Below are 15,133 nucleotides of genomic sequence, written 5' to 3' on the forward strand. Positions count from 1 at the left end.
TTGACTAGTGCGCAAACGAAAGCAAATTGTTGAGGGTTGTCAGACATATTGTGTCCAATTGCCTGTAATAAGACATGAATTGGGGTTTAGCTCACTATAATCTCTAGTCGAATGGAAAAGACTAACTCTACTTGGGAAAATTCTAAATCCACCTGCCCACACTCTATTTGCAATGCTCCATGAATTAATAATCAATCGTTCATGCTCAGCCTTGAATGACCGGGTACCTCTCTCAGCAAGGAACTTTTAACCTTGCTAGATTTGGATGCGAAGGATCTCATTTCAAATCCTAATTTGGCAAAAAAAAGTTGTTGCTTGCTGATTGGTTTGGCACTAAAGATTATGCGCATAATTATGCTCTCTTCTCTTACTCGACTAAGGTGTCTAAATCTTTGAACTGCATAGAGAAATATTTAATTCATTTCCCACATTGCCAATGGTGACAATATTTCATGAGATTGCGATTTAACCTGCTCTTGATTTATGAAGAACTGGGTGCAAGAAATAACTTTCCTATGGAGCAAAGGTTATGTAGATACTGTGGACACCACAACGCAGTGGAATCTCTAGAACACCTATGTCCATTGCCCCATGCTCCAGTTAGAGCGTGAATTGTTTTTTGCAAGATTTGTCCATGACAATTTTATGCTAACAACTTCAACCTTCTGAAACAAAATCATCTAAAGAAACCACATTCCCTTAACCCTTGCTGATATGCACTTGATTAAGTAAGTTTTAGGATAATATTTTCTTGACACAATATTAATTGTGCATTTTTAATCTACTTGGTCTATTTTACTGATTATTTTGTTTGCCAATGTTTTGCCTTTTCCCTATGTGGACGCAAAACTTTACATGCAACAACCTGCAATGCCCTTCCACCATCCTCCCATATAGAGTACTGACAAATGGCATGAATGATGCGTGGAAAGCATTTGCCTCAAGTATTTTTATGAATCACTGAGTTTGGGACTAAAGCTTGGGGTGAGTGGAAACTCTGGCAAACGCCATTAACTCTCTCATGCTCACCCATTCACCTGATAATTTGAAGATAACCTCAAAGACTTGGAAAGGCCTGCATCTGGAGGAGCTGTGTCAGAGATTGAGAACTGGGCCCAAGCCCAGCAGTTTTAAAGGCAATAATTGGATTAAGAACAAAGAAGCAATATTGCTTTATAAACCAACGTGGGGCGATCATTATCGTAGAATATGAATCCATCTCCCCTAGCCAATACGTTGATGAAGGGTCTTCAGGTGATACTGACCTCTCTTGATGTCTACAAGCCCATTAGCACATGGAGGTTGTGCACAGATTTTCTGGTGCTAATTAGGCAATAAGCCCAGAGCTGGGGGGTATTACTGCTTCAGGTATTGCCCCAGGGCCCATAGTTACAGGTCTGAGCGAAGCAAGGGCCTTAACGCAGGCCCAGCAAAGGACTTATTATCTGTTAATACCCCAGCCCGTAAAACCGGGGTACTATTAGTGTATTTTTTAAGTTGCGAGATACATAGTCCCTTCTCCCTTTCCATGGCAGCCATTAAAAAGGGATAAAAATTAAATAAAGAAAATGGCTGCCAATGAACGTGGAGAAGGCAATACAAGTAGTTCCTTCTCCCTTTCCATGACAACCAGTCGGCGGAACGTCGAGGGACACAGCAGCAGGTAAAGCTTTGTCGGGATGGTAAAGACCCGGCGAGGGCCAATCAGGTTGTTTGTAACAATCGGATTGTCCCTCGCCGGGGACTAAAATCCAAAGGAAATGCTAGGGAACATATTGAACATGAACATTCAGGTTCCCTTGATTTTCCATGCAGGAGGTGTCTGCTACACTACAGGAACAGGTTCTTAATCATTGCCCTGGACCAGATGGTGTCCGAGCAGACATATTGGGGATCATTACGAGGTTGGAGGTAAACATGGCACTATTAGCGCCATGGCTGCCTCCAAAACCTCACCGACTCTGCCTTGGTGAATGGAGCTATTACTGCCCCATTCCAAGGTTGGCAGGGGCGGTAATTCCCCATTCACCTGGGCCCTTCCCCATTCCCATTTGAGCCCCTATAGGGCTCAAATGGGAATGGGGAAGACGCTAATAACGGTACTGCAAATTGCGGTACTGTTATTAGCACCAAAGTCCCTTTGCGGGTCCCATCCTTAACGCCTGGTAAAACCAGGCATTAAGGAAGGACCCACAAAGGGAACTCGTAATAGGGCGGTAAGGGATTACCGGTGCCCTTACCGGTACCGGTAATCCCTTAGTGCCCTATTACGAGCCCAGCTATATTTACCATGGTTTTTAATGCCATGGTAAAACACCAGCAACTTGGAAACAGGTGGTAATTAATCCAATATTTTAAAAAGGTAGGCGAGACAGTCTAAGGGGCCCATTTCCCTCCATGATTCCAAATTAAAAATGTAGGGAAGGGCATTACTCAACAAATTTGATCAAAAGGTAAGTGACAATATCCTGGTTAAAATTCAGCTAGATCGCTGCTGCAGTCTGGGGATAAACAAGCACGCATTCAATATTAATTTAATTGTAGTGTATTCCCTTTATGTCAAAAAATACCCTACCCTTATGACTTTTATGGACCTGAGCACAGCCTACGACAGGGTTAATAGGGTTAAACTGTGGCTTGTGCTCAGATCACTAAAAGGTCCAACTGATATGTTGAACATTCATAGTGACACTAAAACCTGTGTTAAAAGTGGTGGTTAGGGTCCATGTACATCATATTTTCCAATCAATATCGGAGTCCAACAGGGGTGCGTTCTGGCACCTCTGTTTTTTCCCTTTATAGTAATGGTTTATATGAGTACCTGACACAGCTTGCAGCAGATGTGCCAATAATCGGAAATATGCCATTACCTGTACTGGCATATGTGGACAAGACTGTTTTGTTGGCACGTACTCCACAAGCTTTACAACATTTAATAAGTGAATGTACCTCATTCATGAGTCAATAGGACCTGCATATTAACACAGCAAAGCCGGCTATACTTGTTGGTTTTACAGGAACTAAACATGTCAAATCCCCAAGAAGAATAGCAATAACAATGAAATACCTAGAGTGACTGCATTTAATTATGTAGGGATACATTTTCCACAGGTCTAGCCTGAAGTGACCACATAAATGAAACAGGACTTTGGTGGTGTTACCCGCTTCCCCAAAATGTATAAAGCCCAACCAATAGATATGGTAGTGTAGTTCCATATTTCACTATTGATTTTGTTTCGAATGTAGCACCATTACAAACTTTAGAGAATGATTTTATGAAAAAAAGGTTGGGCCTTCCGAGATTATAATTATGCAGCTCACATAGAATTGGATTTCTGATACTTGGAGGACGAGTTGCCTCTTAAAACAGTGTATCATTGGTTATGTATCTGGTCTAACCCGGAAGCAGATCTTATCCAATTTTTAAGTAGAAGTATTTTAAATAAATTGGAAGTAATTACTATCCCCTGGTTCCAACATTAGGCAGCAATTATGGAACATTAATGCACTAACTATTTTCAACAAACTGAATATTTTAGATTTAATTTCCACAACCTATTTTAAAGACTGTTTGAGGTTTTATATGCAAGAACAGTGATCAATTAATTAATGAAACAGATGAATTGCAAACATTTGATGTTATCAGCCACTACACAACAGGAACATCTCTTAACATATTTATGCATACGATAGATACCTAATCAGGAGGACAAGATTTAACGGTATCCCATTAAGAGGGGTTCATTGGAGGAAAATAATTGCCTACTTTGTTCCACTAGCTGTGAAGATTTACTTCACATTACGTTGTTATCAACCTATGGCTGCGTTAGAGCAAGAACGCTGACTTTGATTTTACGTGATGCTGGTTTTTATCAACGTCTCCCTGCACTATGTGATTTATTAAAAGCAGAAACTAAGCTAGTTGGTTGGATGCTATTGCAATGTCTTAGGCAAGCCCAAAAAAATCAGAAAAGTTTATCTATCAATGAAATGTAACATTTTTAATGAATGACCATTTTTACTTCTCGTGTTATGGTGTTATGCATGCGTTTTATGGAAGTGCAATACTCCGAAAATAAACCTGAACTTGAATATGGTTGGAGTTGTGATGGTGAAATAAAGAACTTTAGTTAAATGGTGAGTAAACAAAACATATTATTATTTAGGAATGAGCAGATTGATGCGGGTAAAAGCTGAACCCGCCAACCCCAAAATATGGTGCAGTGAAATTCTGAACTTTTGGAAAGATGTGAAAAATGAGGTTCGTCTAAATATATGTAAGTATGCATGTACAATTGGAAAAATAGTCAGAAAAGTGAAATGCTCAGTGTGCGAGCTACATAGGGCCCAAACAATCCACCCAAAGAAGGTGCCTGCTAGAATGCGAGTGGACCACTTGCTATGACATCATATTCAATGAAAGATTCCAAGCGACAATCAAGGGTTCCAAACAAATAATGGCAAATTTATTGAGCAAAAATAAGGTGAGGGACGTCTCCCTCTGACAACGCATTTCGCCCTGCGCAGGCTTCGTCCAAAATAAGGTGGGACTAAATATATGTAGGTATGTATGTACATATATGTAAACTTAAATTCAGATTATATAGATATATACCCTATTATAATGTGTAGTTGTGTAGAACCACTAAACATATAATAACATATATTGTGAACATTTGTAGAAACGTATACACTTTTACACCTAAATAAATATATAAACTGGATATCTCCTTGTTTATTATAAACTATGTGTATTATATATATATATATATACATATATATATATATATATATATAAATATAGTTCCAAAGCATCTAACATATCTTAATACTTAATACTTATTATTTTCTAATATTTGTATGCATATTACTATTTTTAGGCATTTTTAAAGTACTGAATTTGATGTCACTATATATTTTACAAATTATTCAAATATATTTTTTTAAACAAAGTAAAACCGTATACAAAATATTTAAAATCTATTATATGTTCAACATTTGTATGAATTAAAATATATTTAGCATTTTAAGGGAGCTTTTACTTAAATTTCATGTCTCTAAACAGCATAAAAGCTTTCACACATTCTTCAACAATATATATATATTCAATATTCTTGTACCTATTAATATAGCTTTGCAATTTTAAAGTGATGTTATTGAATTAGATGTAACCTTTTTTTATAAAGTATCTTGTATATATGTACATATATTATTTTTAAAAATAGTTTACAAACAAATTAAAATATATTTTTTATATTTTCAGACATTGTAATATACCGTATTACAATGTACTGACTTGCACTTGAATGGTGTCCCTTCTTAAATGATAAATTGCTAATATTGTCATTGTTTTAAATAGTGTAAAGTAATTACACAATTCAAATATATATGTATATTTGTGTATGTACACTAAATTATGAAAAGCAGTTGCAAAATAAAATAATGAACAACAAATAAATCTGCCAATACATTGTCCATTTGGAATATCAAATGCACACTCAATGGCTTTGGATAATCCATTCCTCAGGAGCACAGTGAACACTGTAAATAGTTTGCATTGGGCATGCATGATGTGCATGATTTTGGCAACAGATTAGCAAAAATGATTCACTAAAGAACAATAATAGACATGTACTGCATTACACTGGCAGGTCCTAGCTCCTTTTAGTTGTGAATCTAAGTTGTTCTCAACATTTTCTTGTAAAAACTCAAGCACCTATTAAGGATGGGAGGGGAAAGGGTGACATGATGTATGTGCTATTTATTTATTTATTGTTTATTTTATCTATTATGCATTAGTAAGGCGCTTATACATCAAGTAAATTGTGTTTCAAAGCGCCCACAGAGCAACGGGGTGGCAACATGGGAAAGGAAGGCAAATAAAATAACAATGAAGAGAAAGAAAGATGAGGTCCTACTGGCCCTTTTGAGCATTCAGAACGTGCAAGTGCAGAGAGAGAGAGACAAGGGACGAGGGAGGGGGTAAGTGCTAGGAGTAAATTGCAAGCAGCTGTTAAGTGCCTGGCAGAGATCACTTGGTAAGAGTGGTCAACTGCTAATACAATAAGTGCAGGCCTGTGAGACAGCATAGGCCAGTGGGTGCCCAAAGGCAAGTGCTCGGCGTGGGCGCTGGCTGAAGCGATTGGAGGGGGAAGGCCAGGACCCAGAAGGACACATAAGGGCCCTAGTCACCAATCTCAGCAACTCTGGGGATTTAGCAAGGTAGGGAGAGGAGGCAAGGAAAGTCTTGAGGAGCTTCTGGAATTTGAGGAGATATGGCTCAAGAGAGAGGAAGCGGGAGGCTGTTCCAAAGGAGGGAGCCAGCCGTGATAAGAGATTGGCCACCAGCTCTCTGTTTAGAGAAGAGCTTGACAAGCAGAGAGTTGGCTCTGGAGGAGCGTAAAGATCTGGAGGGAGAGTATTTGGGAAGAGCCAGTTGTAGATAGAGTGGTCCCCGTCCCCAGATAGCCTAAAGGATGATGCAAAGGGATTTGAATTTGCTCCTTGCAGCAACCGGGAGCCAGACGAGAGATGTTAGGGCTGGAGAGATGCGGTCCCTGAACTTGACATTATTGACAGCATTTGGGGCCAAATTGACGACTGGTAATTGGTCATTTTGAAAGTATTGATCCTAAGTGTAATGAGGGGTGATTAATGGAGGCATTATTAATTGCTCATGTGCTTTTTGAAGTGTGTTTATATTTTCTTTTGAATAAGGACTTGGGGATGCGGTTTATGAAGCCCAAGCAAATATATTGTTCATTAAATCAGAAAGATTAACACATTTAAAAGGACACATTTCATTTGAATTTGTTTTGACAGATAACATGGAAAACATATCAAAATTGGTAAGGGAGGGTATACAATATGCTAATCAGTAAAATACATCAATCATAATCATAGAAAAACAACACATGTGGCCTCATTCCGAGTTTGGAGGTAGCCATGGCGCTATTAGCGCCATGGCTGCCTCCAAAATCGGTCCGACCCCGGTCTGGTGAAGGGAGTAATTACAGGTCCAGTCCGAGGTCGGCGGGACCGGTAATTCCCCATTCACCAGAGCCATTCCTCATTACCATTTGAGCCCCCATAGGGCTCAATGAGAAGGGGGAAGGCGGCAATAACGGTACCGCAAATTGCGGTACAATTATTGACCCTGGTATCTCTTAATGGGTCCAGTCCATAACGCCTGGTAAAACCAGGTTTTAAGGAAGGGACCCGCTAAGGGAACTAGTAGTAGGGCGGTAAGGGATTACCGGCACCGGTCTCGTTAACGGTGCCCGGTATCCCTTACCGCCCTACTCAGAATGAGGGCCATAGGGTTCATTTATGTGCTGGAGTTTATATTGCACAGTGAGAAAAAACTGTCTGGAAAACATTTCTCTCGTGGTTTTTACTCACCATGCGATTTTGAAGTATGTGGTATGGATTGAAGTTCTGGATCCCGCGACCACCATCCTGTTAGCCAAATACAAAAGCATCTCCGCCCGAATGTGATTTTAGTGTGGAAGAAGACGCATGTTTTGTGCATCCGATAAGAGCAGGCTGATTCCATAATGATCCATCTAAATACAGTCTGCTGTGCACAGATGTGGCAGGCGCCATTTATGACCCGTTTTGCTAATGAGGGTAAACTAATATGGAGATTAGGGTTCACCCAGATTCCGTCGTGAAATTACCCCATTACCAGAATGGATCAAAACAGCATGTTAGTGTATTTGTAAGTGGTGCTCTCTGTGCTATTTACATGTAAATCCAAAAAGTAAAAAGCACTCACAAAAAGTATAACAATATCCTCAATTTAGCAAACAAGGAAAACAGTTGGAGTTCAAGACACTGGTGGTGGAGCCTTGATGGGAGCAGCAAAATATACATGACGCTGTTTCTCTTCCAGGTTAATGCAACACGGTCAAATACCATGTAGTTATTGACCACCGTTCCATGAAGCAGACTGTTTTCTGGGGTGACAATGCACTTCCACTTTGAGTTAATTAAGCAATAAACCCTGAGCCAGGAGGGATTACCACTTAAGGTAATGCCCTGGGGCCCATAGTTACAGGCCTGAGTGAAACGTATTGCTTAGTACTCCATCCCATTAGACTGTGTTACTAGTAGTTTCTTTTTTTCAGTTGTGAAACGCTCCAGCGTTTAGCAACTGAAAAAAGAAAAGAAAAAAAAGATGGCTGCCATGGAAAGGGGATACATAGTCCATTCTCCCTTTCCATGGAGGCCATTCATAAGAGTAAAAGGAAAAAAAGTAAACAAAGAAGATGGCTGCCATGGAACGGGCAGAAGGGACTACTAGTCCCTTCTCCCTTACCATGGTGGCCATTCAAAAGTAGAGAAAAAAAGTAAACAAAGAAGATGGCCGCTATTGGAATGAGCGAAGGGACTACACGTAGTCTTCTCCCTTTCCATGGAGAGCATTAAAAAATGTGACAGGAATCGAAATGCTTTGTCAGGCTGGTAAGGACTTAGCGAGGGCCAATGAGATCGCTTGTTACAATTTAATTGTCTCTCGCTGAGAACTAATTTCTATTAACGGCTATGTTGAAAGGTTTGCCTAGTTTAGCACTTCACAGTTTTCTAAAACATGATCTTGGATTCAGGTGTACATTAATTAAGCTTATGGACACATGCATACAACCTATGTAGCACATGCATAGTTGATAATCAGATATATTGTCAAATGCAAAATGATTATTCTACACTCATTGAATTGGTGCTTTACATGTTTTACTACAATAACAATCTGCTCTTGAACAGAAAGAAGGCCATGCTCCTGAACTGTGAAAGTGATTTTCAACCCTTCCTAATGAACAGTGGGAAAAAGCAAAATCACCTGGCAATATACCAACCCCCTGGCAATATACCAACCCTCAGCCTGCAATCAATACATACCTTCCTGGCATTCGACGATATGGTGTTTGCCATTAAGCCTTCCAAGTAACTGCTAAGGGTTACTCCTTTAACCGTAATAATTGCTTCTTGGGTCAGCACAGTCCTGGAGAGAAGCACAGAATGAATGATAAGTGTGGCAGAGATGGAGGACAGTAGCCGTATCCAAATGATTCCAGAAGGTTAACTAGCACCATACAGTCAACTTACTCGCCAGGGTTTTCAGGGTGAGGTGTGTATACCAATCTTTCATCCACGGACACTAGGTTTGTAAGCGTGATCTATTGAATAAAAGCAGGAAGTTAGTCTCAATAATGAAAAAATCAGTGAGTTGTACCCCTTTGTATCGAAAGCCAATGGCCGCTGTATGAGGCATTTGGCAGCATTGAATAGGTGTTTCATGTTTGAGGGACTGCCTCCCCACCCACCATCGGCCCGCAGGATCCAGTGTGCTGGGACAAACACATTTATTTACTCGGTTAACACAAGGACTTGGAAGACTTAAGAGATATAACATTGTAAGAGTTGGACAGTATTCTAATCGTATTATTTGATCAATTACATGAATCAGAGCAATGTTATACAACTATTTTGTATTGTTGCGAGACAATCACATTCTTCACTTGCTTAGTGATTTTGTTGAAAGTAAAATACACACTTTTTTAAATGTTAAACATCTCACAAAAAAAGAACAAATCAATGACACACTGCTCCATTTTGTCTTGCTGCAAAAAGTAGGGTTACTGACCTGTAATCTGTATTACACCTAGTCCTTCTCTTCCTCATCACAGTCCATTACTCGGAGAAGGAGTCAGCCTTCACCCCGTCTCCTGTACCATTCCCCGCCCCCCAATCTGGGTACAAATATGACTTCTTAGCTGAGCCATTCCTGTTCATGCCCTAGGAGCAGAGGCGGACGGTCCTCGGGAAGGCGAGGTGGGTCGTCAGGACTGTGACAATGAAGAGAAGGACTTGGCATAATGAAGATTACTGGTAAGTAATCCCTGCATTACCTACACACCCCTCTCTTCCTCTGCCCAGTCCATTACTCTGAGACGTGTGTACCCAAGCCAGGACCGGACTCCCCCAAGAAAACAAAGGACACTGAAAAAGCTGCAAACCCAGTGACCTTTATTTGCAAACCCTTTCACTCCCAAGCCAATTCAGGGAGAACAGCCTGTAATTCTGCTGAGGAGAACCCCTGATCTGCTTGCTCTAGAATAGTTAACTTGTAATTGTGAGCATAGATATTGGAGTAAGCACAAGTCGCAGCCCAGCATATGTCCTCCGAAGATGCCCCTCTTGCTTCAGCCCAAGAAGTGGCCACACACCTCGTGGCGCGACCCACTACCTTCCCAGGGAGAGGAACACCAGAAATGGAATAGACCAGCACCTTGATCCATCTACTGGGGGTTAATGAAGATGCCTTGTGACCCTCTGTTAGACCCCCAATGGTAACAAACAATTAGGAACACAGTTTTTAAAGTTAGAAGTCGCAAATCTGCTTCCCCTTGCTGCTCAAAGGGAGGGCCCTGTAGGTCCTTGAGAACCAAGGGAAGGTCCCATGGAGGAGAGAGCGCACGTACCTTAGTTCTTTCAAGAGTAAAACTTTGCAACAATCTATTGATGATAGGTCCAGACCCTGAAGCGTCCCCCCAGGGAGCCAGCATCATCCTAATGGTCACCCATTGCACTGTCGAAGAAGAAACTAACAGGCCTAGCTGGAATCCGTCTTGCAGAAAACTAGCAATGTCTGCTACTGGGCAGTCCAAGGGGAGCACCAAATTCCTTGCACACCATCGTGAAAATGTGTTCTAGTACCTATCCATGGGTGTAATTCTAGGGGGGGGGACAAGGGTGTTTGTCCCCCCCAACTTTTGTGGTGGACCATTTTGTCCTACTCATTTGACAGGGGCCCCTTTCATTTAGAGGTTATGGCCCCCCAACCCCCCAACATTTTCAGCAAAGTTACTCCACGGCACTTATAATAGGACTGATAGATGCTTTCTTAGCCCCTGTAGGAGGGCAACCACAGTCTTTTTAGACCTTCCCTTTCAAGGACCTCCTAACTCCAAGGGGGAAAGGAAGGCAGGAGAAGCAGCAGAGCCACTGTCATCATCAGCAGATGTGGGACCCATGCACGGCAGGTCAAATATTGAGCCACCAACAGAACGCTGGCTTTCGATGTTCTGACCCTCCCCAGCACCCTCACGAGAGAAGGGGAATAGAAGGAAACATATACAAAAGCCCCTAGGGGCATGGAGACTGGACAAAAGATCTATCACCCAACATCCCTCCTCTCAATTCTCGAAACAGAACCTGCCGTCTTTGCAGTTGTTGCGGGATACAAACATATCCACCACTGGCTGCCCAAAGGTTTATACAACCATCCGGAGGGCTTCCTCAGTCAGGGAGCATTCCTGAGAGGAAGAGAAATGTCTGCTGAGTGCATTCGCTACGCAGTTGTCAACTCCACTTATGTGGGCCACTTCCAGAGACAGATGCGCCTCCTCCCAGACACCTAATTTCCGAGCACTTTCCGCCAGTGAAGAGGAGAGCATCCTTCCCTGGCAGTTCACATATGTATTTATTTTTATTTATTTGAAATGTTTGTAATGCGCTGCACACTCTTAGGCCTCAGAGCGCACAAATAAGCACAGACAGACATAAGAACAAGAAGGTCAGAAGGGAAAGCAAGGAGGAAGCCGAGAGATCAGTGGGGCAGATAAAACAACAAAGATTTCACATCCTTCTTATATTTAACTAAGGAGGTGGAAGATCTGAGGGCGACAGGAATACCATTCCACTCTAGGGGGGGCTGCATCTCGAAACTTGAGTCCCTCAACTTCTTCAATTTAAACCAGGGTTGGTATAAAGTATTAGTGTTATTGGAGTGAAGTACTCTAATTGAGTGTTGGAGAGAGATCCTTTTAGTACGATACTGTGGGGCAGCAGAATTTAGACATTTAAAGGTCAAAGCAAGAATCTTATGTTTGATTCTATTTTTTCTATTTAGGCAGCCATTGGAGTTTCCTCCGAAATTCGGACACGTGGTCTGTTCTCGATAGGCCGTAAACAGCACTGACAGTGCCAGTTTGAATGGTCTGCAGGCGAGTCAGGTTGACTTGGGCTGTGCCAGTAAGCAGGTTATTGCAGTAATGCAATCGATAATTAATTTGAGCAGTAGCCAGAAGGGATCTGTCTTTTGAGATTAGAAAAGGTCTAGTCTGGTGAAGGAGCCTGATTACATAGGCACAGGAAGAACGGATGCTTGAAACTTGATGTTTCATAGACATTTCCGAGTCTAAGACCACGCCCAGTGTTCTGACCTTAGAACTAACAGGGATCACATCTCCCAGAATGGTAAAGTGTGAGTAGTTGGAGTCGATAATCTTCAACCAAGGGCCGGAGGCAATTAAGAGTAACTCGGTTTTACTATTGTTCAATGCGAAAGGAGTTACGAGCCATACAGGATTGAATTTCACTGTAAATGTTATCAATAAACCTAGCATCAACGTTGTAACAACCGGTCAGATCAAGGAGCACCTGGGAGACGTCCGTGTAATCAGCATAGGTGACAGCAGGCCATCCAACCGGTCTAGGAAGGGTCTGATGTAAATATTAAAAAGAGCAGGCGACAGGCACGAATCCTGCTGCACTCCACAAGATAGAATAACTGAAAGGGCCTCTGCCTTGCCCATAGCAACCCTAGATGATCTGGGTCCAAGAAAAGATTACATCCAGGAGGTGGCTTTTTCTGAACAGTTGCAATACTGACCATCCTCTCATGAAGAAGGCCATGATCAATGAGATCAAAAGCCGCAGAGAGGTCAAGCAGTATCAAGAGTGATGGCCGCCCCTTTTCCACAATATTTGAGATATTGGACTTAAGGTCGAGCAGAGCGGTTTCCGTCCCGTGTTGTGCTTTGTAACCAGACTGGTGAAAGCACAAGATCCCATTAGCCTCTATAAAACTTTGCAGTTGCAAGTATGCCATCCTATCAATGATCTTAAGCAAGTAGGGTACATTAGTTATAGGCCGGTAATTCCCTACAACAGCTGGCACCAGCGTGGTCTTCTTCAGGAATGGAGTAATCCAAGCGTTTTTCAAAGAAGCTGGCACAATGCCCTCCCTAAAAGATGTATTAATCAATTTAGTAATCCAAGGGATGAGCATGTCGAGTGAACCCTTAAAAAAGGTCATAGGACACGGGTCACCAGCACATGTGGTGGATTTAAGGCTTAAAATAATATCCAAGACTTCTTGCTCAGAACATTGATGAAAATCAAATGTAGATGTCTCTTGAGATTACATTTTTACGGAGTTGGATCCTACTTTGGGAACAACATGGGCTAATTTATTTATTTATTTTGACATTTATATAGCGCACAAAGCCCAGAGGCGTCTATGCGCTTTAACTTACGAATTCGCCTTGTTATAGGGAGTTACTTCCATAATACATACAATAACATGATAAGTGCAGAATATATATATATTTTTTATTTTTACATTTTTAAAGCGCTCACACAGCCCGCAGGCATTGAGGCACTGTTACAGGAATTGTTTGTTTTGTAGTTGCGTAATTGTTTTTCTCTTAGTTGCGTATTTAGAACATGCTTAAACACCCAAAAGTTTCTAAGCACGGACCCAGGGATCGAACCTGTGTTGCTTCGTGTCGTCTTGCTTCCAAGGCGCACACGTTGCCGCTGAGCTATCCTCCCGGGATATATAGTCTGGGAAAAACTTGCCTCTGGTTACGGGTAGCTAAATCCAGAGTACATGCAAAACACATGATGGGTACAGATTATATAGTCTGGGCAAAACTCGCCTCTTGTTACGGGGAGCTGCATCCAAGGTACATTCAAAAGACATGATAGGCACAGATTATATAGTCTGGGAAAAACGTGCCTCTTGTTACGGGGAATTCCGTCCAGAATACATACAAAATGACATGATAGGTGCGAGGTGTGTAGACTGAGAGAAAAGTCACCTCTCTGTGAACAAACAACAAAAGGGTACATTGCCTCATAATACACGGAACCATTTCAACATTGTATCATTACATTGTATCATTACAGAGGTCGTAGAGGGGAAAGTTGGGAGTCCAAATGAGGCAGCCACCCCAGAGGCTCTGTCAATAACATGCAGTTCTATTTGTTTAAGAATGCAGTCAAGTCCAGATACACAACATGTAGTTCCTCCCGTTAGGTTGCGGGGGCCGCTTCAATGCTGCAGATATGAATGAGTCGAAAGGGTACAATAGTAGCACAACCTAGTGTGCCATGATAGCAGGAGACTACGACGATGGTGTGCGTGTAACAGATACATGTAGTAGTAGAATGGAAGAGACAACATAGCAAACGGTTACAACGCCCAGTGCAGGAGTAGAGCGGGTGCTCGGATTAGTACGCTATGGAGTTGGAAGCACAATAGCAGAAGCTTGAACTGCGGTAGTACGTGTGCTAGGTACAGCTACAAGGCTGCCTGTGACAAAGGGTGCAGGAAGTGAAATGCAAGCAACATATGTGCAACATGCTGATCTGAGCCCCTAAAAACCATGCGAAAGTTTGGGAATAAGATTAGTACGAAGTGAAATGCGGGCTGACGGGGGGGGGGGGGGAGAGGACTAGGAGCTTTAGGAAAGACTTGCGCAGGGGTAATGTAGAGGTCGACAATGTTTAACCCTGCGGGCACAGAGAGGAACATGAAATATGCAGAAGCGCGAATGGGGGTATATGATAGCAATGCAGGTCGGCACTATCAGATATAGTGCAGGCTGCATTGGATTTAAGATAAGAAGAGGTGGTACTCCCAAACCTCAGACAAGTCGAGATACCTGCAGTTTCAGCTATGCAGGCAGAGGTGCTTGCAATGTGGTAGGTCGATTAACGAAGAGAGTGACATGCCGAAACGCTGTTCACACCCGGACAAGCCCAGACAGGGGAGGAAGCCTTGGACTCAGGCCTTTGACGTCAGGTCCATCCGACGTCACCATCCGGCTTGCGGAATTCATAATAGAAATACCACTTCTCAGCCAATGGCAAAGCTCAATAGGAGCAGGCTTGAGAAGCGACGCTGTGATGTCGGAGAGGATCGGGGCGGCGACCATCTTAGCATGGAGCTCCAGCTCGCACATGCAAAGAGGGACACCAGCAGGCAGAGCAGCAAAGATGGGGAGAGCCTGCCCTGCTGGTGTTTCAACCACAAGTGGTCTAACTGCGTGACAATTTTAGC

General features: G+C 42.3%; 1 protein-coding gene across 3 annotated transcripts in view; it reads right to left on the bottom strand.

Annotated features, from left to right (window-relative positions):
* The window catches only part of PRELID3A (PRELI domain containing 3A), a 274,440-nt gene that overhangs the window by 70,693 nt on the left and 188,614 nt on the right, over positions 1-15,133 (bottom strand). For all 3 annotated transcript variants that reach the window (XM_069620839.1, XM_069620838.1, XM_069620837.1), the window contains exons 4-5: positions 9,109-9,179; positions 8,902-9,004 (exon numbers count right to left, since the gene is read on the bottom strand). In XM_069620839.1, the coding sequence (XP_069476940.1) occupies positions 8,902-9,004; positions 9,109-9,179 (174 nt within the window). The remainder of the gene's footprint in view (positions 1-8,901; positions 9,005-9,108; positions 9,180-15,133) is intronic.

The sequence above is a fragment of the Ambystoma mexicanum genome, chromosome 5q (assembly GCF_040938575.1).
Source record: "Ambystoma mexicanum isolate Mex_15411 chromosome 5q, UKY_AmexF1_1, whole genome shotgun sequence".
Taxonomy (NCBI): domain Eukaryota; kingdom Metazoa; phylum Chordata; class Amphibia; order Caudata; family Ambystomatidae; genus Ambystoma; species Ambystoma mexicanum.